This window comes from Vicugna pacos, chromosome 13 (assembly GCF_048564905.1).
Source record: "Vicugna pacos chromosome 13, VicPac4, whole genome shotgun sequence".
NCBI lineage: Eukaryota > Metazoa > Chordata > Mammalia > Artiodactyla > Camelidae > Vicugna > Vicugna pacos.
The window spans coordinates 21,479,582-21,507,304 of NC_132999.1; the positions used below are offsets into that span (position 1 = coordinate 21,479,582).

Consider the following 27,723-nt stretch of genomic DNA (forward strand, 5'->3'; position numbering starts at 1 on the left):
AGATTGGTCAAGCAATTCAGATAATGCAGGGCTGGCGTGGGGGATGTTTGCCTACATCTAGGTCCCTCTCTGGACAGGACATTAGGATTCCAGAAGCAAACGCTTTCGTGAGAACGTTGGATTAGCTGTCTGGACCATCTGAATGCCGTGGTCAGTTAGGCCACGGGCTGTTTGTGTGTTCCTTGCAAAGAGCTTAGTTAATTACCTTTTCTCCCCACATGGCCTCCAGCGTCAGAGTCAAGAGCTCTTAAAAGCATGTTTCTCTGACGGTGAGGTTCCTGGACGTCCCCTTGCCCAAGCCTCCAGGTGTAGAGAATGGAGGACGTGGCCAGCAAGCGGGGAAGTGTCATCTGAAGCCCACCTGGTTCTCACTTGTGTTGATGTGGGCACTGGGCAGGAAGTGAGAACGAGTGACGTTGTCTCCTTCCCCAGCTATGAGACCACTTCGAGTGAGGAGACCAGCGGTGAGGACAGCTCCCCGGAGGACTTGTCTGACAGTGAGGTGGAGAAGAAATGTGATGGCCCAGAACATAGGCCGGGCAAGGATGCCCACCTTAGCTGCAAGGCGGGGCAGGGCATCACCGAGGGCACCAGCAACACAGACCAGGGAAGTGGGCCTGGGGAAGAGCTCCCCCATCCTAAGGCTGAGAGGTGAGTCAGATGGGCCAGATGGGGCACTTGATCCTCTGAGAAAGGGCAAGGGCTTTTATTCACCCTTTTATCCAGTCGTTTATTTGTTAATTCATTTATCCAGCCATCCACCAATATTTACTGAGTTTCTAATCTTTGCCAGGTACTGTGCACTGGTTGAACCAAACGTGTTATTCTTGCCTTCCTGGGACATACTGTCGTAGACAGAGCTCTGCAAATGAAGCTAACATGGTCCTAGCACTGAAAATGTGAAGGGCTTCCCCTGTATTCTCTTGATGTAATCCTTCTAACAATCTATAAGCTAGAAGTTATTATAAGCCTGCTTTACATATGAGGAAACATAGACTTAGAGAAGTTAAGTGACACAGGTAGCAGCGTGGGTGTTTCAACCCACGTCTTTTCCGATTCTCCTACACCTTTTTCTTCCTCTCCCATTGGCTGACCTAACCCTGCCTTTTAAAGTGATGGGAGGTCACGTGGCATGAGGAGGTGAATACTGCCTTTGGTGTTGAATGCACTTGGATTCAAATCCTACTCTGCCACAGTTGCCACGGTGTTACTTTAGACAAGGTACTTAAGTGGTAGTCGCCTATACGATGTGGCTAGTAGCAACCTGATAGGTTTGATATGAGGACTAGATGAGGAAAAGTATGTTCAGTGCCTACTGCAGAGCCTGCCACATAGTAGGCTCTCGATAAATGGGAGGAAAGAGAAGAGTAAGTACCATTGTCATGGTCACTATCCCCCGCTTGGTTGCTGAAGGAGTGACGAGCCATGAGTGGTAGCTGATTGCCATGCAGGGCGGCGGCCCTGGAAGGAGCTTCCCGGTGACCAGGACTATCGGCTTCCAACCCAGGCCTGTCAGTGCTGAGTCTGCCCTCATCCTAACACAGGAAGAGTGCATATCATTGAGAGCACCCTGGCTTAATTGATTTTTATTTTATTGACTCTATTAGCACTTACAGTATCCTTCATGGAAGACTGACCTGAAGAAACTGGCTGCCGTGGATTGGGTCCTTTGGATTTTTCAAGTCACTAGGGCAGAAACTGTTGGCCTTAAAGTCAGAAAGATAACCCCCCTTTTCTGGCGGGTCATGGATGGCAGTTGGGGTCCTGGCCCCCAAAACACTTTGGTGATCTACTCCCCACCCCCGAAAACAGCAGGATCCAAAGGGCCTGTGCTTGACTCCCTCTTTAAAAGAGCTCAGAAGCCGAGTTTCCCCATCAGGAGGCTGGACTCACCCTGTATTTCTGAGGAATGTCCCTGACCCTGGGAAGTTGCCCAGTTTGCTTGTTTGAGTTGCTGAGAAGTGAAAGATGAGTGTGAAAGTCAAGGTAGGGGACTTTTATTTTTTTAATCAAAATGGAGACTAATATATATACATATATAATTTTTTTCCTTTAGATATAAACCCTCAGAAGAATTCCTTAATGCATGCCAGGCATTGAGCCAACATCTGCCGGATACTGGGACGACCACTGACCAGTTCTTGGTACTTTGATTTTTCATTGTTGTGTAAAGGTTTCTGTACGGTTTAAGCTGTTAGTTCCAAGTGGGTGACTGGGGTCCTGGGCCAGAGGTGTGGGTGTGCTCACAGGGGCCCCTCTCCACTGGGTGCTCTCTCTCACCTGCCCAAATTCTGCTGTCTAAGGTGACGTGTTGTGCTGAGAAAGCGGATCCCGTGCATGTGCACAGGAGCCAGGCCTGGTGCTCAGAGGTATCTACCAAGTGTCATCAGGTGTCACAGCCTGAATGCATCATAGAACTGTTTGTGGCTTAGGCTCCAAACTGCCTTGCACATTGAGAGGACCGTGGGTTCTGTTCCCAGGACTGCTACCTGTGGGATGTGGGGCAAGTCAGTTCAACGCTCAGGGCCTCGGCTTCCTCATTAATACGATGAAGGTGATGGACAGCGTGCCTTCATCCCCCTCAGGCCCTGGTATTTAATTCTGTAGTCTTTACTGTTTTTCTCAGAATGTACCTATGGGCCAAGGGACCAAAAGCAACAAAATCATCTGTTTGCTGCCCAACACCTTCATGGCCCATGGAGATTTAAACATGTAATGATTAGTTTCTACTTAAATCGAGAAATACCGGTACAGGCCCTTTTTTCCCAAGTTGTGAGACCAACTGCGAAGGCCCAGTGTGTTAACAGCTTGAGAGCATTTTTAAAGCCTGTTTTGTTCCCCTTTGCAGAAAAGCCTTAGGAGTAGAAACGATCGATTCAGCCCAATCCATTTTCATCGGTGTTTTATCTTAGCTGATTTGGCAAATGACTTGTTCCCAGATTGTTAAAGAACCAACGTGTGATGTGGTTGTTGATTAAAACTGCTGTTACTTATTCTTCCGTGGATGATAGAGTGAAGTTATTTCCTAGATCTTCATTTAAAATCTACTATTCTGTGCCTTAATATTAGGATCTTTCTCCAGATTCTCCTGAAGATTCCATGGGTAAATGAGATATTCTGATATATATAAAAGTGTTTCAGCTATAAAAGATTCCACTGTTTCTGCCTAGAAAAGTGATCAGAGGGCGTGCAAACCTGACACCACACCCACGTTAGAATCAAAGCACAGGACACCCCCCCCCCACCCTGCACCTTAGAGATAAAGCAGGTTGTGTAAGGACCTGACTCTGTAGAGCCGTGGGAGTGTAGGGATCTAGCCTTTTTTTCACCCCGATTTTGTAGACAAGACAAGTTAGTTTCAAGAAGGTTATACGACTTCCAAAGTTGCACAGCTGAGCCAGGACTTAAGCCTGGCCCCGTGGGGTTAGTGTCTCCAAGTCCAGCATGAGAGTGAAATCATTTCTGATCATCACAGCCCCATTGTTTCTCCTCCCTTTAGATGAATAATCTAAACACGCTCCATTTTAAATACTTAGGTCATGTTACACACAAAGTTGATGTCATTTGCTCTGGGATGCTCCTCATTTGTGGTTCCAAAGGAGCTGAATCCTGCAGATAGTGGGGTCCTGCCACAGGTTGTTAAACCATTTTCTCTGAAGGTCCAAGCAAAGCTTAGAAGCCAAAAATAATTCAAGCACATCTGTTTGGGTTTTATTTCAAGTATAAATCGGGCATGTTGTTTGTCTTAGCTTTCAGCATGCATTTTTTCCATTAGTAAAATGTTGTGACTTTCCAGCTAGGTCTGTTAAAAACATGCAAAAGCCCCAGTGGAGTCTGGGCTGGGGTCAACACAGGCTGGGGTATGTGCATGGAAGAGGGGGCCATGGTTACCCTGTGCGCAGAGGGGAGGTGATCTAAGCGTATAGGAGACTCAAACTGCCCCTAGCAACGTGCTGTGTTACTGGCTGTTGCATTGCTCTCCCAGGGCTCCTTTCTATCTCACATGGTGGGGCGATCGTGCTGGTTCAGAATGCGCTGCTGCATCCCCACCCTCTAGCCCTGAGCCCTCCAGGAGTAAATCACGTGGAGGGGTGGAGGGAGTGGAAGGGATAAAAGTGGAAGCCTCCAAAGCTGACTTTTCCTGGTGGAAACTAACACTCCAGCCGGAGCACCCCGGGTAGGTAACCTCCTGGCATTGGAATCTGTTGGTATTTCAGAGGCAAAGCTTGAACACCATCAGTCAAGAGTGGTTCCGCGTCTCCAGCCGGAAGTCATCCAGCCCTGATGTGGTGGCCGCCTACCTCCGCGGGGTCCAGCCTCACTCCCCACACTTGCTAAAGCTGCTCGTCAACCTGGCTGACGGCAACGGGAACACGGCTCTTCACTACAGCGTGTCACACTCCAACTTCTCCATCGTGAGGCTGCTGCTGGAGACAGGTCAGAAATGACTGCATCTCTGCGGTCTGGTCCCTCCGAGAGGGGCAGTTCCTGTTCCCGCTTCCTTCCAGCGAGGAGATTCGTCACTGCTCTGAGTTCCCCCTGTATTCCAGGAGCTGGGCTAGACCGTTTTGCCTTTATTATATCGTTTACTCTTCACGACACTCCTGTGATGTGGGTATTACTATTCTCATGTTACGGTTGAGGAAACTGGGGCTCAGAGAGTTATAAAACTTGCTCAGGTCACAGCGCTGGTAAAAGGTAGAGTCAGACGTTGCATTCGATTTGTCTGACTCCAGAGCTTTACCGCACTGCCTCTAGGAAAGGTCACATGTTACCATCTTCGTAAGTACTTTTTAACAGAGGCAGTGGTTCCGTTTGATCAGTTTGACTCAATTTGATTCATTTATCCTTCATTACTCATTTGTGGACTACGTGGGACATCCACACTGGCTACCACCAGGGGTGCCAAGGTGAGCTCAGTATGAGCCCTCTGCTTCCCAGGAACTGATAGCCTCATTGGATGGAGCAGGGTGATGGCTCACAAGAGAGAGGTACAGCATGTGATTTCAGGACTCAAAAGAAGGGAGACAATATCTTGTTTGGAGAGCAATGGGTAGTTTCCGGCAGACAGAGAAAAGTCCCAGGCCGGTGAAGGAAATATCCGAGAAGAAAGATTGTTCCCACTGGGTCAGATGCTGTGTGGTGGTGTCTCTGAAGGATGATTCCTCAGGTTGGCGGGTTTGGGAAGGGAGCACAGGTGACTTTGGGAACAGTTGTTTCAAGGGGTTGTTGGGAGGAGTCCAGATTGCAGAGGCTAAAGGAGTGGCGTGCATGGGCCAGGGAAGGCAGTGATACAGCGGAGTGGCTGAAGAAGGCAGAAGAGCTTGTGGAGTTACTTTTTGTGTTGGAGGACAGAGGAGACCTGAGTATGTTTGTTGGCTGAGAAAAAGAATCCAAGAGAGAGAGACACAGAGAGAGACAGAGACAGACAGGGAAACAGAGACAAAGAAAGAGAGCGAGATTAAAGATACTAAGGCGAGAAGATGCTTGATGAGCAAGGTGCTGAAGGAGCTAGAAGAACCTGAAATCCGCAGCAGAGGCAGCGGAGGTCAGCCTAGGAAAGCTTCTGGAATGTTTATTCCTCTGAGATGGAAGCAAAGGGAAGGGAGGGTGGGTGAAGGTTCAGAGAGATGTTGGAGAGGGAAGGGAGGTGAGCATTAGGTTCTTAGTTGTTTGAAGTCTGGAGGGAAGGCAGACTCTTCCCTCTGGTGGAGAATCATTGCAAATGGCTCGAATCTTCTCAGGCACTGGGAAGGGGGGTTAACAGTCAAAGAACTCCGTGTCTGCCGAGGTGACACCACCAGGCTTACAGTGGAGTTTCCATAGAGTGTGTGACGACATGAAGCAGCCTGGGAGTGACAGTGTGGACAGGGGCGGGATGGGACTGACTGAAGGTGTGTGGATCCCAGTCGAATGTCATTAATGAGTTTAGGGAGGCTATATGAGGAATATCTAGGAGGGTACCTCCACAGATTAGGCCATCTGCTAGGCATCTGGCACCTGAGATCCCATTTAGTCTTCATAATGATCCTATTATGAGGATGGTTATCCCTGTTTTATAGATGATGAAAGTCAGGCACTCAGAAAGTCAACAGACGTGCTCCGGATCACACGATGACTAAGTGTGTTGCTGGGGTTTGAAGTCCGATGCCGTGGCATCCAGGAATCGACATGTGCTAGATCTGTAACCCTGATTTAGGAGGCTGGAGGGGAAGTTTAACAGACATCAGGAAGTCTGAATTCCAGATCCCACTGCTTTCCCCCAAATTGGATCTTGTCCCTGGGGCTCAAGTGCCTCCCACAGAACAGAAGGCGGCTCCTCAGCCCAGCCTTCAGGGATGCTCTGCTGTCTCTGCACCACTATGCAAACTCCTCTCTTCCACTCCAGCCACGTGGTCCCACACTCACCACACTCATTGCCTCTTCAGGACCTCTGCATTTTCTTCCTATCTGGACCCTTTTCCGTGAAGCTCTTCTCATGACTGGCTCCATCTTATCATTCAAGTCACAGCTCAGATGTCACCTCAGAAGGCTTCCTGGTGACTCCATCTACAGTGGCTGGCCATCTCTCTAGCAGAACACCCTGTTTCTTTCTGTGGATGATCTTGACTTGTTACTTCTGTCTGAGTTCTAACAGAACGCACTGAAGTTAACCAAGGGAGGCTGTGTTCTCTCTCGTTCCTTTCAGTCTCCCCGGCACCGAGACCAGGTCCTGGCTCATGGTGGGTGAAATTATTTGTTAGATGAATTAGTGGATGGATGACTCCTGGGAGCTAGGTTGAACTCTAGTAAACTTCCATGCTGTAAAATTCCATTAAGCAGCCTTGAGGCTCTTCACCTGCATGGACAGGTGATGTCCATGACAGCCCAAAGGTCTTTCTGCCTCCCACATCATCAGGGGAAGGGGAAGTTACAATTCTAACATTTTCCATGGATTCCTGGATACCATAAAAGTGGTAGCTCAACTGAGAAAGGTGCAGAATTAAAGGAGCGTGCCTCTGTGTTCCATCTGCTGTGTTCAGTGTTGGGGCCTTTCATTTGAGAACATGAGTGACAACGCCCACTGCTCTTTGAGTGCCTTCTCCAGCGCAGACGCAGTGCTGCCCTGCCATGTGAAGCAGCTATGTAATGCATTTTCTAAGTGAGGTAACTGAGGCTCAGAGAGGTCAGGCGATATGGTCAAGGTCACAGAGCCAGCAGATAGCTAAGCCAGAATTCCAACCATGATCTGTCACCCTCCCAATCTGGGCTTTTTCTGCTACTCCAAACTAGGTTCCACAGACCCCATGAGACTTAGGAGCACCTATCGTGTGCACAAAAAATCTAAAGATCCGTAATGTAGCACCTTCATCCCTAGGTAGCTCACAGACTTGGAGCCTGCTAGAAGTCCTCCAGGCCAGCTTTGATTCGGTTGTTATAAATTTCTGCTCATGTTTTCTGAGAATCCAGTCAATACTCGTCAACCTTAAAATGGATTGGAAGCTCTTCCCTTTAACATGCTGAAACAGCTAAATAGCCACAAGCATGAAGAATGAAATGGGGCTGGGGAGATGGTCCGCAAGAGCCATTCCTTTCCTTCCCTGCGGAAGGGGTGTTGAGGAGGACAGATCCGTCCCACTCCAAACTGGGCTCCCTTCCCAGCCAGTTGCGAAGCATCCAGAAAGCACATTACAAACTGTAAAGGGCTGCACAGAAGTGACTCATCATTACTGAGACTAGAGCCACAGGTGCACCTCCACCAGCTCAGTCCTTGATGATCCATCCTCTATTTTTTTTTCTTTTTTTTGCCAGGACGCCCCTGCAGAGGAGGAAGCTTGCTGAGTCGGAGGACGCTCAGTCAAGAGCCTTCCTTTTGCCTCCAGGGAGGGTTGGTTTGCTCCCTGGAGCTGCTCAGAAGCATCTGCTGTGAAAGCCCCTGGGGAGGAGCTAGTCCTCACTCCACTGAGTTATAGGTCAAGTTCCTGAAGAGAGTATAGAGAATCATAACGTGAGGCTCGTTTACACCTCTTAAAAGCAAAATAAAATAGTCATGGGGTGAAAATGTAAAAGCCTTTAACAAGGCAATGCAAACATTCCCACCTTTTTCAGGACAGAGCCATGGGGTGACGCATAGAGTCATCACTCGGCTTCCACAGCCCAGCTGGTCGTGATGGTCAGAGAGGCTTTAGCAAGAAAATTGCTGATCAATGAGCCCAACTAGTTTTCTGCATCCACTGGCATCCTGGTCTTACTATGACCATTTCTGAAAAATTGGTTGAGGTGGGGTGGAGGGAACGTCAGACACAGATTGGGTTTTTTTTCTTCCAGCAGAACTTGTAAGTAACCCTAACTGACATTTTGTCATAAACCAGATTTGTTACAACGAATATCCACGTCTTCATGAGCAAGTAATAAGGATATAAAGACAAAAATACCGTTCTGGACGATAATAGTGATAGCAGTTAACACTTACTGAGTGTTTATTATGTGCCAGGTTCTGTTCTAAGTGCTTTTAATACATTAACTCAGTAAGTGTCACAGTGACCTTGTGGGTTCTGTTATTATCCCCATTTTTCAGAAGCAGTGCTAAGAAAGTCTCAGACTAGCTCTACTGATAGTTGTATTATTGTCCAAAAGAGACACACAGATTTTTCCCACAAGCATCATCAGTACAGGGAAGATTGGGTTTTCCACATAGCACCGCCCTTAAGAGGTGGGATCCTCCAGACAACAGATAACAGGCTGATGGTCTCCTGCGTCTCCTTTGGTGGAGAGGGATATGAGTTACAAAATAGAAATCTCTTTTGAGTTCTTATTTAATACTTTATCTTTTTTAAATGCCAGTTTTTCATTCCATTGTGAAATGTATATTAATTGCTTTGATATAAAAATTTATGGAGAGTTTTTCCCGCTCATTTTTCAAATGAGATGGTTATTCCTAGAAGATTTCCTGTCTATCCCATGGCATTTCTCATGTCCCCTGGTACATTGCACGAAATACCACTAGGCCTTTGAAAAGGACCTACAACCACAGCCAGTGACTCAAGAGCTACAGACACAGAGCAAACCTCAAATGCACGGCAGTGGGCGACGTGAGGCCGCCTGAGTGGTGTGTTCTAGAGCCGGACAGACCTGAGTCCTGGTCTCACCTTTTCTTACTTGGGCAGTTGATGTAGCTTCACTGACCTTCAGGGTCCTCATCTGTAAAATGGGGACAATGTCTGTGCTTTGGTTTAGGAAATAAAGTCAAGGTCATTGGCCCCCTTGGTCATCTCTGACTCTGCTGTGGACCTTTCTTGCTGGGTATCTCAGAAAAGTGGCCAGTGTTAAAGACTGCTAAAAATGTAGAATGTAGGTTGCACTACTGAGAAAGGATTGCTCCATTCTGCGGCCATTTAGTTGGCAGGCAGTGTCCCACTGAACAGGCTTCCGGCCCCTCGGGAGCTGTTCCAGCCTCTTTGCGTCTCTTGCAGGTGTCTGCAACGTGGACCATCAAAACAGAGCTGGCTACACCGCCGTGATGATCACTCCCTTGGCTTCTGCAGAGACCGATGAAGACATGGCTGTTGTCTGGAAGCTCTTAAGAGAAGGAAATGTGAACATCCAAGCTACTCAGGTAGGAGCTGTGAACATGATCTCCTCTTTAATTGATGTGGGCACATCCCAGTTTTATTATGTCAGTCGGATGAGAAATTCTGTGCAGATCTATGTAGAGTTTTTAACTCGAGAAGGCTGCAAATGTCGCCTGTCCAAAGCCTGAACTCTCGGTTTCCTCAAAGCCTCCTGAGACCCAGACAGGCTGGGACAGAGGTCAGTGAGCTTGTAATCTGTGTCTGAGTCTGGAACTGGGCAAATTCCATCTGGGCAAACTCCTCGAACTGAATGTTCCCACAGTGAGCATCTTGGGAAGGCATTTGCTAGTTAGCTGCTCTAGGAAGCCCCTGCGGGTGATCCACCTTGATCACGAGTTACGGAGCAGTTCAAAGGGTTAGGGCGTCCCTGTTGAGCTTCTGGGCTCTTCTACATGAGAGCACAGAGCAGGGATGTGAGCCTTAGCCAGGACAGGCTCCATATGGAACAATGGGAACACCTCAAAAGGCCACTTGCCCGTCTTTACCCAGTAGGAGAGCAAGTAGAGTGTGTTCATCTCTCCTTTTCCCTCAAGTGATCATAGATGCAGCCTAACTCTCAAGAACTAGGAAGGGTCTGAGATTTTACTCTACCTTAAAGCTAACAAGGTAGCCTGCCGCAGTGTCATGGATGCTGACAGAAGACACAGGACTCCCGTGCCAGGGACAAAGGACAGCGTATCACTCACAGCAGCAACAGTAGTCACAGCATTGGTATTTACACCACTTCCCAGTTCCCAGTTCCCGGCTGGCGGTATGAGGAGGTCTGGATCCCTGAGCCCAGAGTGGGTTGTGTTACTGGAGAGGAACCCTGGGCTTAGGAAACCTGAATCTTTTATCCTGGATAGTAAGCATGTCTGCTGTCTGTGCTGGAGGAGACTCTCTGTCTCCCAAGGCTGTTCACTGTACATACATCCTTAAAAAGACAGTGTAGGACGAAAGGCCAGATAGCATCTCACTCACAAGATGTGTAGAAAGCCAAGAGACTTGTAGAAAATTGTCCTCCAATGATATATTTAACTCCACTTTCCACCGCCACCTCAAAGTGACTGCAGACAGTAGCCTAACCTGGTGGCAGTCACTTGGCACACTTCACATAGTAGCAATCCTGTTGATGGCAGGCAACAGACACTTGTAGCTTACTTTTTGGTTTTCAAAGTATTTTCACCCACCTATAGCCCCTAGTCCATAGGATTCAATAAAGCTGTTTTCATATTAATTAATATGTTTAATTAAATAGGCATTTAAAATCTTTTTTTCTAAATTGGCCCTCTTGAGGGGGAAATGCTCACTAATGATCAAAATCAATGCCCTTCTCTTAATTGGCAGAATATACAAACAGCTCATAGAACTCAATAACAAGAAACAACCCAATTAAAAATGGGCTGCACACCTAAACAAATGTGTCTCCAATGAAGACATACAGAAGGCCCACAGGCATGTGAAAAAATGCTCAACATCGCTGATTACCCACAAAACACAAGTCCAAATTACAGTGAGGTATCACTTCACACCAGTCAGAATGGACATCATTCAGAAGTCCACAAATAATAAATGTGGGAGAGGGTGTGGAGAAAGGGAAACCCTCCTACACTGCTGGTGGGAATGCAGTTTGGTGCAACCACTATGGAAAACAGTATGGAGATTCCTTAAAAAACTGAAAATAGACTTAACCTATGATCCAGCAATCCCACTCCTGAGCACATAAGTGGAGAAAACTCTAATTCAAAAAGAGACATGCACCCTAATGTTCATAGCAGCACTATTTACAATAGCCAAGACATGGAGGCCACCTTAATGTCCATCAATAGATGACTGGATAAAGAAGCTGTGGTATATTTATACAGTGGAACACTACTCAACCATAAAAAGAATAAAATAATGCCATTTGCAGCAACATGGATGAGTCTTGAGATCATCATTCTAAGTGAAGTAAGCCAGAAAGAGAAAGAAAAATACCATATGATATCACTTACATGTGGAATCTAAAAAAAATGACACAAATGAGCTTATTTGCAAAACAGAAATAGACTCACAGACTCAAAAACAAACTTATGGTTACCAGGGGGGAATGGGGCAGGGGTGGAGGGACAAATTGGGAGTTTGGGATTTGCAGATACTGACTACTATATATAAAATAGATAAACAAGGTCCTACTGTACAGCACAGTAATACCTTGTAATAACCTATAATGAAAAAGAATATGAAAAGGAATATATACATATAACTGAATCACTATGCTGTACACCAGAAATTAATACAATATTGTAGACTGACTATACTTCAATTAAAAACAAAACAATGCTCTTCTTATAGAAGAGAAACCGATGCTCTAGGAGAGTAAGGGACGCATCCATGGTCACCAAGGAGGGATGGCAATTCATGCTGCTGCTGCTCCCTTCAGCTCCGTCTGGGGTCTTTACATAGGAAGAGAGCTGCAGGTACTGAGTTAAATAGGAGAAGTCGGGAGGCCGGGACTTTCCTGGGCTAAGCTGCTATGTCTCTCGGTATCTCCAGGGTCAGCGCTGTGCCTGTCCTATAGCAGCTCTCTGTAAATGGTTGTTGAATTAAATTGTATAGAACTGGACCAGAAGGGAGGTGAGGAAGGAAGGGGCCCCAAGTCAGGCAGGGGGCAGACAGGAAGACATCTGCGTATGTCATCTGGCTTTAATACCACTCGGAGAGAGGAGTCTGGAGGGAAACGTATGGTCTGGTTAGCGCGGTAAACAAGCATTACCTCAGGGCTGAGTATAAGCAAACCGAAGAGCAAACAGGCTTCTCTGGAAAGATCTGTCTGCGTTCCAGAGAAGTGGGGAACCGGGACACCTAATGATGCATTCCCACGTCCTGGGATGGTCAGGCATTGTCTGTAATGCTCATAATGACAGTAACAGCTGACACTTACGCAGCATTTGTGGCCCACTCGGGTCTCACACCGGCCCCATAAGGCAGGTAGTGTCGTTAAGCATTGATATTCTACCAGATCAGAAAAAGTCACCGAGAGGTTAACTTGTCCGGATCCACCTAAGTAGTATGGCAGAGCCAGGGCTTTTCTGGTTACAACCCCCTTTCTTTTCTCTAAGCCCCAGCGCTCTGGGCAGGGAAGCATAATCCATCAGTGACTGCAGATTGGAGCTCTAATCAGTGAACACATCAGCCAACATGTTCTACGTGTAAGACACTGCGCTCAGAGTCCCAGGGGATCTGAAAGGAGGGGAAGCATAGTCCTTGCCTCGTTCTCACAACCTTACAAAGCCTGGCCCATCAGAGATGCCTGGAACCAGGAGAGAACCGGGAGAAATACATAATCAAGTCGTATGAGAGGACTACGTATATACAGGAAAATCGATGAGAAATGATGGTCAATTTGTAATCAGAAAAATTACTACCACACAGTATTATATTTACACCCTTTATCTCATTTGATTTTCACAAAAGCCCTGTGAGGGATACAGGACAGATCATGACCATATTAATTTTTGAGAAAAGAAAGACCAAGATTCAGGGACGACAAGTGATGTGGCCTGGGTCACACTCTAGGAAACAGGAGGACCAGAGTTTGGTCTCGCTTTCTGAGTCTAACCCCTTGCCCCGTGCACTGATGAGCACAGGGATGTGAAAGATTGTTGTCAATGGCTGTGGACTAGAAATGACCCCAGGACCATGCCAACAGGGACCTTGTTGAGACAAGAGTGTTCTGGGTGTCATTAAATGGAAAATACCAGGGGCATTCAGAGCAGCCCAAGTCTTTCCTGGGGAAGTTAGGCTGGGAGAGGCCATAAGAAGCCATGGTACTAAAGTGTTCAACCCTTCATTTTTTCCATCATTCAACATTTATCAGCCCACACTTGGTGCTAGGTCCTGGAGAGACAGAGATGAAAAGATGTCACAGTCCACGAGAAAGAGAGGGACTGGCAGGTTGCAATACCAAATGGCAAGTGCTGTGTTTTGAACCCTTTGCCTGGGGGGTCAGTACAGGGCGTTAGAAAGGATGTAGCATTTGACTAACGTCTGGGGAAAGGAGTAGGAGTTTGCCAGGTGGAGGAGGATGTGTTGCATACCAAGGGCAGAAGGAGATTCAGATCAACTGTCACTTTCCAGAGAAGTCTTTCCTGATCACACTCAGGCTACAGAGGGGGTCCTTCGCATCAGTCCGACCTCACCGTGCCCCTGTGCCCTGTGTGCAGGGAGGCCAGACTGCTCTGATGCTGGGAGTCAGCCACGACAGGGAGGACATGGTCCAAGCACTACTGAGCTGCCAGGCAGATGTCAACCTGCAGGACCATGATGGATCATCAGCCCTCATGCTGGCCTGTCGCCATGGCAACGCTGACATGGTGCGGCTGCTCCTGGCACACCCGGCCTGCGACAGCAGCCTAGCTGACAAGGTGAGACTTATGGGCGATTAACAAGTGGGTGTTTCACTTCCCTTTCTGAATAGTGGCTTGCCAGCCGGCAGAATTCAAGAAACCACATGGCAGTAGCAACAGAGTCAATCTCATGAGGCTGTCGTGGGATTTGAATGAGAGGACCCACGTAAATGCCAGGAGCCTTGGGTCTGGGAAAGCCAAAACCCAAGCCTCTCACACCATCCTGAGGGAATGTGCAGAGGCCTGGCCTTGGCCCTGAACCACATCTGGTCACGGCAACAGCAGCACGTGGGCCTTGAGGCAGCAGCTTGGACAGGAAGGCTCCGCTGTGCACATGGATTCCTGAAAGGCTGGATGAAGGAGCCAAGTGAAAGTTATGTCCACTCTTGGACAGGGACCCACCTTACAGAGTGGTCCATTTCATCAAGCCACCCTGCTTGAAGTTGTGTTGCCAGACTCATACTCCTGGTAAGGTGGTGGTGGTGTTGGTGTTGGTGGTGGTGGTGATAAGGTATCTATAATGGTAATCTGTGTCCTGTGCTGGCTCCATGCCAGGTACTGTACCCGGCATTTACCCCACACCATCTCATTTAAATCCACAACTACCTCATGAGGTAGATGCTCATGAGGAAATGGAGGCACTGAGTAGTTAAGTAACGTACCCAAGATCACACAGCTAGTGGAACCAGCTCCATCCAACTTCTGATTATTCATAGGAACTAACTCTTTCCCTGCATTGCCTCACGAATCCTCACAGTAACCCAGTGAGGTAGACATGGTGATCCCTGTCTTGTGCTGATAAGGAAATAGAGCCCTGGAGAGTTCATGTGGCTGTCATAAGGTCACAAGACAGAGCCCTGAGGAGTTCATGTGGCTGTCATAAGGTCACAAGCTGCTGACTCGTGGAGGAAGGATTCAAGCCCAGGTCTGACTCCTTAATGCTGGCACTAGAATGCTTTAAACAGACATCTCTGTATTTTCTTAACATCCACAGTTCAAAAGGAACAAAGGCCTGGGGAGAGAAAGAGAGTCCCCTCCACGCCCAGGGTCAGCCCCTCTCACCAGGCCACAGCTGAACACCCCGCCTTTGCTCCCTTAGTGATCCAAGCTGCTCAGAAACTCACACCACACCCAGGCAGCATCTTCAGGTCCCTTGAACCCCAGCCAAAGCCATTTCTGTGATCATTAGAGAGCACAGAGTCTCTTTAAATGCATGTGGAAACGGTGGTGGGCTCTGGAAATAAGAGCCTTCTTTCCCCTGTTTCCAAACATGATACAGTCAGACAAAGGCTCTGTGTTAGTGAGCTCCCTGGGGCAGAAGGCGGGTGGCCCCTTCACCTGGAACAGGTCCAGGGCCCTCTTAGGAGTGAGCACTACAGCTGGCCCCGGGAGGCCTGAAGGGGCAGGCCGTGTGGGACACGGGTGGGACGCGGGTGGGAGCAGGAGTTTCGAAGTCCCTGGTTAGCGGAGACAGTCGGGCAGTGGGTGTGAGAGTGTCTCCTGGAGTGTGCCACCGAGTGGAGGACTCAGTGGCTCTCTCGGGAGGTGGAGGAAGAGCCACAGCGGACGGGTCCTTCGTATTTCAAACAAATCAAGTGATTGCTAGACGCATGGACTTTAAAATTTGACTGTGTGCCTTCGGGCAGGTCGCCTACCACCCTGAATCTCTGTTTGTCTGTAAATGAGGATAGTAACAGACCAGACCTAAGTACAGTAACGTTTGTCAAGCCCGCTTGACATTTAGGAGGCGCTCCGTGGGTACCGGTCCTTGTTGCAAGGAGGTGAACTGAGATAACAAACAGGAAGCAGCTGCCGCATGAATGAGTAGGGACCTTGGTGTTTGCAGGCAGTGTCTGGAGGGAGTCGGGAGGATGTCTGGAGTTAGGGGAGCCAATCAGAGAAGAAGGGAGAAGTGGCTCTCATTTGGGGGTGATTTTGCCCTCCAGGGGAGATTCAGCAATGTCTGGAGACATTTTTATTTGTCTTAAGTGTGTGTGGGGAGAGGCCATGGATGCTGCTGAACATCCTACAGTGGGCAGGGACACTGAAGAACTACAAATTTTCTGGCCCAACATGTCAAGAGTGCCGCGGCTGAGAAACCCTGATGTGAGAGAGTGCTGAAGCCCAGAGGGGACAGAAGGCATCCCAGTCAAGTGCTGGATCAGGAAGAGACAGATCAGGGTTGAGGGCCCGGCTGACTGCAGTTTGGGGCGGGACTGGAAGCCTGGGAAGTAGGAACTGGGCAGCTAGGTGGGAGATGGTGTCAGAATCCTGCCCTAGGGGAAGGCAGAGAGGGTTAGGGGATGCCCAGCAAGCATAGGGGTGCCTCTGCAGTGCAGGCAGCAGGCCCACAGGAGGTTCTAGACCCTGCTCACAGCCCAGTCATCTGCTGCCTTCTGGGACAGGGCTGACTCAGGAGTCACACCCAAATTTCCCAGAAGTGAATCGGGCGAGGTGTTTCAGTGGGAGATGGGGACAGCTGACGGGGCCCTAGCAAACAGCAGGCCCTGTGCCTCCAGCTTTGCGTTGAGGGGTGAGCTCCAGCCTGAGTCACGATCACCGTATCGTCTCAATGATCACTTTCCTGTGGAGACTCAGATGTTCCCTTGGAAAACTGAGAGAAGTTGTGTCCTGAAAGTGGTTTTTCTCATCGTACCAACAGCTAAAGGTTGCTGTAAGTGTAGAACCCACAACAGCCAGCAAGGCCCTTTCTGTGGGTTTAGAAGGTAATTTGAGAAATCAGTCACCCAGCCCCTCGGGGCTGCCAGAGCGACAGGGACCAGGAGGTAGCGGTGAGGACCGAGCCCTGGTCCCCGAGGCTCACCCACTGCAGGGCCTGTTCTGTTGGTGCCTCCACAGCACCCATCAAATCGAGAGCCTCTTGAAGGTAGAGACTTGCCTTTCTCGTCTCTGCCTGGTCTGTAGTGGCTTCTTGGTGAGTTCTCATCATATTGAGAGACAGCCCCCGCCCGCCGCACAGACATGCAGATGCACACGCGCACAGGTGTGCCGGCTGCCTGAGCCCCTTCTGTCTCCCCAGGCCTGCGGAGCTGCCGAGCAGGGACTTGCTGTGCCCGGCTCCCAAGGGAGCTGCACACTGTGGGCTTGTTCCCGGGGCTCTGCCAGGGGCACCTCAGGGACCCCCCCCCCAGGCGGTCTCTTTGGCCACACTTTCTGAACTGAGTGGGGTCCCCCCACTTTCCACGTGTGCCGTTGAGGAGTCCACAGACGCAGGCAGGCTGTCACCCCTAGGTGGGCCCTGTCCCAAGGTTCACTTCTCATAATAATGGTAATCACACTGTCTTTGTGTTGACATCGAGCCTCAGGGTTGGCAGAGGGTAGTGATGGAGTCCACAGGGGACAGGCATAAAGAAACCCAGGCCCCTTCTGTGGGGCTCTCACCGGACTCTGCTGGCTTCCAGACCTGCCTGATCTAAGAACACACGTGAGGACTGAGGTTGCTTGGGTTCTTTGTCAACCTGAAATGCACGCTTTCTGTCATCATCCAGCGTTCCCTCTTTGAGCAGTGCTGACTGAGGGCCGACCAGATGGCAGGCATGTGGCCAGGGGCTGGGTGTTCATGCTGGGCCTGCAAACAGGCCAGATCCAGTGTCTGTCCTCGTGGGGACTGAGATTTCTCAAATAACCCCACAAATACCAACTTAGAAAGGGCGGTTACAGGGAGGTACAAGGAGTCACCAGGCCTTTCAGAGCGAGAGCTCCGTATGTTTTGTGAAGCCCATGTGCTGAAATGCCACTTCCTCTGCCCTGCCCTGCCCCCAGCCTCCACACACAGGGCGGTCTCTGTTCCTCGGCTGGCTTGGGTGGCCTTCGGCCGTGTGTTCTAGTTATTTACATGTGTGCGGAGCCCCAGTGGCAGCTGGACTCCATCCTGGAGCACAGAGAAAAGACTGAGAGGTTTTCAGCTGAGTCTGAACACGTCCCACCTGCTTCTGTGGATTTCCCACTTTGAGGGGAGTAATTCCCCCCATCTATAGTACAGCAGAGAACACTCTAGTGGTGTTTTGGGTGGCCTGGCTCCTATGTAGCAAACCCATTAATATTTATGCAGCAAAATGTAAAAATATTCACACTAAATGGGCTAAGTAAGGACTGGAGATAGCCTCAGGTGGGGTTTGGCTCTCTGAACTAGGTTTATGATGGTGAAGACTTGGAAACAATGTAAGTGTCCAACAGAAGGGGAAAATGATACGTTCTGATGCCTGTGTAAGAGCAGGAAAAGTCTTATAACATACTATGGTAAGTTCAAAATAACAGTTGATTCAAAATTGATATACAGTGTCATTCCTCTATTTAAAAATCAGCAACAAATTTGCACAGGAGAAAAGACTGGAGGGAAACAGCTTCCAAATGCTAACTTTCATTTACGTCTGTGTCATGGAATAATGGAAGAGTTGTTTTCATTCCTCTGTTTTCCAATTAAAAAAAAAAGTATTAAAAACCAAGTGATGCTTCTTTATTTTCATTGACACAGATTTCCCAGGAGTGATTGCTGTTCCCACAAAAGGGGGCCATTTCTCGCAATCCTCAGGCCACACTCAAGTCTCCTCCTCTCCTGGGGTCTGTAAATGCTTCAAATAGACTTCTATGCCCCAGGCACACCCCCCTGTTCGCAACTCACCCTTCCTTTCTGGGGTGGGAGGCCAATGGGATAAAAAATTTGTGTCTCCTTTTCTTTCTTCCCTGTAGGCTGGCCGAACGGCTTTGTCCATCGCTCTGAAATCTCCCGCCCACGTGGAAATTGCAGGGCTGCTGCGGGCCCACGCGAAGCAGGGCAGGTCCCTGGGGCCGTAGGCTGCGGAGGAACTGGCCACCGGGAACAGAAGGCGCCTTCTCTGGACTCCTCCCTCGCCCTTGTAGAGGGCATGGGTCACAGCCAGAGGGCCACCCCTCAACAGAAAAACTATGTCAAATATGCACATACATTCCTGTTGTATATTCTGCTCATTAGGATGCTTTGTAGTTTTTGCCTTGGGCCAGGCCCCAGAACTCTGTGGGCTGCAGAGGGGTGCCAGGTGCAGGTGCACTGGTGTCGGCTAAAAATCCCGAGCATCTTCAGCCTCGAATTCCTGGTGACTCTACCGTTTGTAGCACCATGTAGAGAGCATGGTGGCCCTTGGCAGGCAGGAGCTCAGTAGCAAAGCAATACTTTTTACATGGAATTTGAAGTGTACTGTCTTTTTGTTTTTTAATCAATTATATATGAACACGTCCCATTGAATATGCATGTCTACAGAAGACAGGGTGGGAAAGGGGAGGGATTTAAGCAGCTGCCCTGGCGATCATTCTCTGGAGGACCCTCCGAGAATCACCATGCAGGCAGGTGAAACTGAACAAACCCCGTCTGGGGCCTTTGTTTAGCTGGGGTTGACAGAGAAATCTTAAATTCAGACGAGGTAGGATGAAGCACATTGGCATCAATGCCAGATATACAGTCTTGACCGTTTCTAAGTCATCAGGTAGCTCCAGTTTGCTCCAGGGAAACTGGAATTGATCAGGAAATCCAGTCCTGTGAAGCACACCACATATATGCAGGCAGAGTCCAGCTGTGTCAGCTCTTCTGAATCTGTGAAAGAAACAAGTGAATTGGAGGGAGCATCCTTCTGGGGGTGGGTTATTGTCATCCAGAAGCCACCGCTTTTCCTCCATAGCGGTATCCATGGTCTCATGGTAATCCCAGCTCCTATCCTTTCCCATCCTTACGAGTGGACTGTGAGCCCCCATGAGACTCTGATGTTTCCCAGGCTCTTGGCTGCAGAGCCTGCCAGCCCGGGCTGCAGCAGGAGTGTGGAAGCTGGCCGGGCAGTCCCCGCTCTGCACTCTGTCTCTCCACTGGACAGTTCTTTCTTAAACTTCCACAATCCTGGGGGCCCACATGTGCACGGCTCACGTTCACTAACTCACACAAGGTCATCTATGAATTTCTTCTTTCCTAAAAATCTCTTATGCTAAAAAATCCCCCCTTATATAAAAAGGAAAGACATCAAAGTTGGGTGCGCCTCACACTGGCAACGCAAAAGCTCGAGTTCTTCTTTGACTCAGATGCCAATTTGCTTGGTGGCCCTTGGGCGAGTCATGGAAACCTCCCTGGGAGGTTTCATCATCTCTAAAAGTGGAAATCATCATACAGCCCACCTCCTGGGGGGGGGGGGTGCAGGGCAAGGAACAGCCAGTGGAAGATCTGGAATCTCATCTGTAATCCATAAAGACAGTCTACAGAAATGGCAGAGGAAACGTCAGTACACCATTGTGGTTGATAAGAGAGGCTCAAAGTCTCAGGAGCAGGACAGTGGTGTATGACAGTGTTGCTCAGAGAGAATGGAGCAAATAATGACCTAAAATGCTTTAATTGGGTTTATTTTGACCTCAAAGCACATTTTAAGAGTAAAAACCCACATTAATAAATGTTCTAGCCCAGTGCTTCTCAAACTTCAATGTGCATACAAATCACCTGGGGATCTTGTTAGACTGCAGCAGGTCTGGGAGGGAAGGAGGCTGGAGAGTCCACATTTCTGACCGGTTCTCAGGGGCTGCTGCCACTGCTGGGCCATACCACACTCGGAGTAGCAAGGCTCTGGCCTATTCTGACTGTTTATGTATTAAAATGCTGCCTCTCAATCTCTTGTCTCGAAGTTCCTTTCTATTCCTCTGCTCTTGGCTCCTGGGGACTTGCAGTGTGGGCTTGTTTTCTGCTGTGATTCTGTGGAGAGCAGCAGGGGGTCGTGTCCTGTGCTGCCCATTTGGGGTCTACTTCCACATTTCACATTAGGGTGGCAACGTTCATTTGGTCATATTTTTTTTAAAAAATTACCTCATTTAAGTCCAGCTATTAGAAACAGCCTCTTTACCAGAGAAGGCAAACTGGTTTTCCTTTTTTTTTTTTTAGATTGGAAACCATGAACTTGTATTGACACCAACTACATGACTTTTCTCAATAGCCTTATGGGAATGGATAAAGTGGCTCGACCCAAGATGACACTTGATTAGACTTAGCAATGTTACTTTTAAACAAAACCAACCATATTTTCCCCTCTAAGATAGCTTAGAGGGTTCAAAATGGTCACAAAGTAATATTACAGATAAAACATTTAAGTTTTTGATCTAGGTTTTTCTATCCTCCCACAATCAAAAGTTATCAACGAATACCAATTTCCCAATCCTAGCATTACAGTTTACAAACCTTAAGGCTAGTAATTCCCTTCTCACCTAATGTTCAATTTTCATCAGTTTTAATACATAGCAGTGTAAATATCATTACTACTTTGCATGAAATTCAATATTCTAGAGATCCCAATTATTTATGAGATTGAACCAGGAGCTTCCACCTTTCATGTGATCAATGGTACCACGGAGGGCAAGGCAATTTAACCAGATTTTGATGAGAACTCTCTTGGAACAGGTTTACTCAATTATCTTAAAAATGGTGGCATTCTTTCTTTTCTCCTCTCAGAAGTGGCAGTTACATAAATGAAATAGTAGATGACATCTAAAAATGTGGGCCCTTAGTGAACTTTTTCCACATATGATAAAGGATCAGGACACCTTTCACATTTCCAAGGAAAATCCAATTTAAAGTTTGTCTTTGCCAAACTCCGTAAGACAGCCACTTTAGAGTAAACCAGCAGAGCATTGCATCACCCCAATAAAGCTGTAGGTTTCATCACATGCACCAACAAATCTACAGGGCTAATTTCTGCACTTCCTCTTTAACAGAATTTATTTTACATCTATTGTAGCAAACAGCATTTTGCACACTGACATATAAACTCCCTAATAAGATAAAGCAAAGACAAAAGCATTTCTCATTAGAAACAAGATACACCATCACTTAGTCTTTAAACATTATTGCACTTTTAACTTTCATAATTTGACAATGCATTCATGAAACAATCTGCAGACTAGTTTTAACAGACAAATTAAAAACCACTTTTAAGCAGACATGAATGTTCTAAATTGTTTATTAGGTAAGAATTTTACAAACATTACTTATATCAGCGGTAACGGTGGAGCTGGAGAGTATTGCGCCTTCTCCAAGCTGCACGGCGAGAACCACCAATAGTGTGGTGGAACTTGTGGCCCTTTCCAAGCCCACGGCTCTTTCGGCCTGCGGATGTCAGCCCTCGCATCTCCCTGTGCTTGTGGACTGGTTTGGTGATCCACTGGGTGTCAGGATTTCTTCTGATAGCTTTATGGAATGGATCAATGAGGATAACCTCAAAGAATTTGTATGTAGAATCTTCACCAACCCAGTAAGAATTCAGGACCCGCAGAGCCCCACAGTGGCGTCCAGCTCGCTCCTCGGCGACAGACTGAAGGCTCCGAGCAAACTTTAGCTGGTTAACACCATGGTGGACAGGCTTGCCGTAGGTAGCACCCTTAGGAACGGGGCGTTTGCGGCCACCACGGTGCACACGAATGCGGTATACGACATAAACTTGCTTGGCCTTGTATCCCAGCCGGTGCGCCTTATCGGGCCGGGTGGGGCGGGGGGCCCTGTGCAGCGCTGAGAGCTGGCGGTATTGCCAGCAGCGCACCCTGAGAAGAAAGCGCATGACATCGGACTGCTTCTTCCTCCATAGCTCCTGGATGTACTTGTAAGCGCCCATCTCGGCTCACCTGATGGCTGCCGCCAAACGAAAAGGCCTGGTTTTCCTTGAGTTTGAAGCAACCGCGTCATTATCAAAAAGACTTTCCCAACCCTTTCTGAGATTTTTAAAATAAGTTTATTTTCATCTTGAGTTTGGAATGTGAATACATGATCTCATCCCTTATAACCACTCCATTCTGCTGGAATGTGAGCCCAGAACGTAGTGAGATGAAGAAACATGGCCTGCCTCCCTGTCATTGTCACTTCTCTAGAATTCATTCAACAAATATTTGCTGAAACTGGCCAGATGCCTGACACCGTTCCCCGCAGTGACTTTTAGAGAGCAGCTTGGTCGCCTAAAGAAAAATAGCATCTAAGGTTTCCATGACCCCCATTCCAGGCTTTCCAGGACTTCAAGCCAAGGCTCCACTGATGAATACATTTGTCAAGTACCTGACAGCACAGCCTCCAAGCAAAATAAATCAGGCTCTCTGGAGACAGGTATTAAGCTCAGGCCTGGGGAGAGACCCACAGGTGTTTTAATTAGCTTCCCTCATTGCCTTCACTGAGCTTACAATGTGCTTTTGGAAGACAGGACACATGTGCTAATAGTAAGGAATGAGACCAGGCAACACAGTTCATTCCACAAGTATTTCTGCAGTGTCCGCCGTGTGCTGGTGCCGGGTTTGCATCAGAGATAGCACAGTGACACGGTTCAGACGGCCACTTCATCATCTACTTGGGGAAACGGAATGGTGACAAGGTAGCTCAGTACCAACAAAGGACACAGGACACCAGAGCTGGCCTTAGGAAGTCAAGGGAGGCTTCCAGAGAAAGAAGTGAAGCTCCTGAGCTGGAAACAGAGAGATTAGTGGGTGTCAGCCAGGAAGGAGGAGGCGTGAGAGGTGAGGAGAGAGTGTGCTAGGCAGAGAGACCAGTGTTGCCAAGGCTGAAAGCTTCGAGAGCCGGCATTTGGGGACCTTCATTCAGTCTGACAGAACCGCTGTGTAGAGTTTGAGTGAGATGCTGAGATTAGAAGGTGGATTTGGAAGAAATGAGACTGAAAATACATGGGGACCAGATCATAAATAGCCCCAAAGCTGTGATAAGGCTGCGTTCTAAAGGCAGTAGAAGGTTATTGCTTATGATTGAGAAATTCATCTAATCTTCATCTAACACAGATATGTCCGATACTTACTCCCTTCCAAGTAACTGTGTTTGGGGCTGGGGACATACATTACAGTTTAGCAGGGAAGAAAGACAAGTCATTTTGGCCCAGAATGATGCATGTTGCAACTGGGAAAGTGCAAGGTACGGTGGGGACACATAGGTGGGAGCCCCAGGGTGTCTGAGGGTGGGGAGGGGGTCCAGGAAGGCTTCCTGAGGAATGTTTAAGCTATCTGACAGAGGACTAGGCATTAGCCAGGTGAAGAGGAGCTGAGGAAACATAAAGCCTCGAGACTAGAGTGAACACTGACTTGGGGCACTAGAAGAACTTCAGTGCTCCGGGGTAGAAAAAAGGAAGACTTGCAAGGTGAGGCCAGAGAGAAAGCCACTGCAACAAGTTTGGACTTGAAGGAAATAGGAACATGGGAAGTGATGCTCAGATTTATATTTTAGAAAGAAGGACTCCAGGTTTGGTGGTATGAGGGACATTTATTCAACAAACATATGTGGACTATCTATTCTGGGTCCCAGGCTCCAGAGTTCAAGGTTTGGTGGAGGAGACAGTCCTAGGCTGACAGCGACTGCAGCAGGATGAGTAATGGAGGTCTGAATAGTGCTGTGGGGACCGGCTCGGCCAGAGGGAGTCATGGAAGCCTCACGGAGAAGGTGGCCTTTGAGCTAAGCCACAGGGATGTCCAGGAGTTTGCCCAGGCAGTCTAGACAAAACAGCAGGCGTAAAGATGCGGAGGGTGAGAGAGCATGGCCTGCCCTTTCAGAGTCATTTCCGAGTGACTTGGGTTTAGTTTGCATGAGGGAAGTGACTGGAGAGGACATCTGAGAGGGAAGTCAGTGGACATACCTCACTTGTATGTTGAAATTAGGAATTTGGTCTTGAGCCTGTAACTTGAAGGGGAATCTTACAGACTCCTTAGAGAATCTGAAGCTCTCTTTGGAAAAACTGCACATATGTGCCAAATTTGCATGTAATTTCAGGGATTCCGAAATCTGTAGTTAAAATCTCACTGTCCTGGGCTGTGGGGAGCCACTGAAGAATTTCTAAACAGTGGAGCCACATGATCAGATGTGCACTTTAGAATGATCATGGGAAGGGGTAGGCTAGAGAGAGATGGGAGGCAAAAAGATCTGCTAAAACGTTCTCCTAAGACTCTGGGTATGAAGCTGAAAGGGCCCGTTCCATTGTGGCATCAGTAGGGATAAAGAATAGGGTGCTGGTGTGGGCATGCACCAGCTTGTGATGACAGACTGGATGGTGGAGAAGGGTCAAAAATGAGTGGCAGGAAAATGCTGGTGCCACCGTCCCCGATATCCTTTCTTTCCTTCCTCCTTAGTAATAGGATCCCCAGCTTTTAGCTGGGCACATCGCCACCCAGAAGAGACTCCACGTCCCAGCCTTTCTTACAACTTGATGTGGCCACGTAACTGAATTCTGGCTAATGAGAGCTGAGTGATGTGATGTGTGTGCAAACTCTGGCTTCTGCACTGAAAGTGAAGGAAAATGCATTTCTCCCTTCCCACCAGCTGGAATGTGGTAGCAGTAAGTCTTGATCCATGAAGATGAGGCCAACACCGTAGGGATCATGGGGAGAGTAGCAAGTCAGAGAGAGCTTAGGCACCGACACTGTAAAACAATCACATCTGCCCCTGACTGTTTATTTCCCATTTGATAGGTGAGCAAGAAATAATTCTTTAGCTGGTCTACACTACCGTACATTTGGGATCGCTGTTGCAGTAGGAACTGGACGAGCGCCCTCAGCATCTCATGGCAGGCTCAAGGGTCTAAGCCGAGGGTGGTGGATTTCAGGGGAAACGCTCAGGCAGGAGCATCATCTCAATGGCGAGGTGTAATGGACATGTCCTCGGGTACCAGCCCCCGTTCCACAGCCACAGTGAAGTCACACCACCCACAGCCTGGCAGAAGGTGAGGCTTGTGTCACTAGAGCAGATTCCTGAACACAGGCTCCGGGCCACAAGGCAGCCACTCCTAGAGCGAGACAGTGCCTGTGAACTGGCCTGGTATGGAAATGTGGGCAGGACCATTGAATTATCTGAGAAATTTAAATGCAGAAACACGTAGAGTTTTAGGCAGTAGCAGTAGATTATGCTAGGGAGCGAGAAGAGGAAGAAGACAAAACTTATGGTTACCAAAGTGGGGGAGGGTAAATGAGGAGCTTGTGACTAACATATACAAAATAGATAACCAACAGCTCAGGGAACTATATTCAATATCTTGCAATAACCTATAATGGAAAAGAAACTGAAAAAGAATATATATATATATTCAATTCTATATATATCTATAGAATATATATATATTTATATATATATATATATAGAATTGAATCACTATGCTGTACACCAGAAACTAACACAACACTGTAAATCAACTATACTTCAATTAAAAAAATAAATTAAAAAAAATTTTTAAAAGCAGCCTTGGTCCCTGGTCACTGAAGGATGAGCACTGGAACTGGCTGGGCCCATAAGACCTTCTCCTAGGAACTCTGAAGCTGGGATTTTGAGAGAGATTCAGTCTCCTTCTGGGTGTCTGTGTTATAAGATGTCACTCTCAAAAGCTGCTAATAGCCAAGGTCAGCCACGTGGACTGAAGAGCAAAAGGGACTCTTCAGCCAGAAAGACTTCCTGGCTTCACCCGAACGAGCCTTGCTCCCTCCTAAGACCTCAGCAGATGCCTACCCTTCAATTCCATAACCACCCTAGCTGTTTTCCTTTCCCAGCCTCCTCTTAGGTTGTGGGAGGTGACAAGGGCAGGGTGTCTGGAATTGGCTCTCTCGGGGGTAGAATCTCAGCTGAACATCTTGGCCACTCAGGCTCCTGAGCTGCACCCTAGGGGATAATGGTTCCTTCTCTGTTCTTTCAAGAGCTTGATTAGATAAGGCATCCTCTTTCAAGCTTGACCCCAATGACATAACTCGATATACAGAAGAGTACTTTCCTTTTCCTCTGGCCATTTGATTTTTTTCTCTAGACCTGGTCCCACAGAAATAGAAGCTGACCTTCACTGAGTACTTAGAACTACCCAGACATCAGTCTTAAGAGTGTTGTATGAAATCAGTTGCTCCTTATAATAACTCTTTGAGGTAGCCATTAATATTGTCCTTGTTGAACATATAAAGAAACTGAAGCACAGAGATGTTAAGTAACTTATCCAAGGCCACACAGCTAGTAAGCAGCAGATGTGGGATTTCAAGCAGTGGATCTGGCTCCGTGACTCCACTCCACCACCTGCCGTTCCATCCGGAGCTCTTCTTGCTCCCTTGCTAGTGACCCAGGCAGGGGACGGGTGCCCGCAGCAGGGGATGAAGACTGCTGAGGGAAGAAAGCTGCTTCAGGGACCCAGCATTAAGTCAGTGGCTGACCTGTAGGTCCTGCTGGGTGGCCCTGGGACAGAGGAGACAACAGGCAGAGTATTTGGGACTGAAGCAGCTGAGGGGTCAGGACCTCCGTGTGCTCAGCATTCTTGGGGAAGACAGCAGCTGTCTCTGCAGGGTACAGATGGTCTGAAGCCACACTGCCTCAATGAACCCCTCAGTAGGGAATGCCCTGTAAGTCCAAATCAGTTTCTCCACCCCCGTTCCTCTGGAGAAAGATGGGCCCGGGATAGAGGGGGCCCAGCCAGTGATGGAGGGGCTCCCACCTGCTCACATCCATGCTCAGTGAAGGCCTGGAAACAGCTCCTGGGCCTTCGCTCTGAAGCAAAGGGAAACATCCTACTGCTGAGTAGGGGGTGGGGGAGACATTCTCCAATCTTCCTTTTGCCTTAGAAGTGAGGAAATTTCCACTCTTCTCTCCAGAAAGGGAAGCTCTGAGAAGAAACTGGAGTCCCTCTCCCGCTACCACTGTGGTCGGGTCCGGAACTGGACAGGCACGAAGCCCAGCCCGGTCTCTGCTCCGCCTGCCCGCAGAGAGGATGCACACTGATCTGCCTTCC

The 27,723-nt window shown here is 48.3% G+C and overlaps 2 protein-coding genes across 4 annotated transcripts in view; one reads left to right on the top strand and one right to left on the bottom strand.

Annotated features, from left to right (window-relative positions):
• Positions 1 to 19,161, top strand: part of KANK4 (KN motif and ankyrin repeat domains 4) — a 65,532-nt gene extending 46,371 nt beyond the window's left edge. For all 3 annotated transcript variants that reach the window (XM_072974315.1, XM_072974316.1, XM_031684350.2), the window contains 6 exons: positions 433 to 651; positions 2,057 to 2,144; positions 4,218 to 4,437; positions 9,453 to 9,595; positions 13,796 to 13,996; positions 18,689 to 19,161. In XM_072974315.1, the coding sequence (XP_072830416.1) occupies positions 433 to 651; positions 2,057 to 2,144; positions 4,218 to 4,437; positions 9,453 to 9,595; positions 13,796 to 13,996; positions 18,689 to 18,793 (976 nt within the window). In that variant the 3' untranslated portion in view covers positions 18,794 to 19,161. The remainder of the gene's footprint in view (positions 1 to 432; positions 652 to 2,056; positions 2,145 to 4,217; positions 4,438 to 9,452; positions 9,596 to 13,795; positions 13,997 to 18,688) is intronic.
• Positions 19,162 to 21,698: 2,537 nt separating this feature from the next.
• LOC116283117 (large ribosomal subunit protein eL15) lies at positions 21,699 to 22,640 on the bottom strand. The gene has a single exon (XM_031684352.2). The coding sequence runs from the start codon at positions 22,603 to 22,605 to the stop codon at positions 21,991 to 21,993; it is 615 nt and encodes a 204-aa protein (XP_031540212.1). The 5' UTR covers positions 22,606 to 22,640; the 3' UTR covers positions 21,699 to 21,990.
• Between the last annotated feature and the right edge of the window lie 5,083 nt (positions 22,641 to 27,723).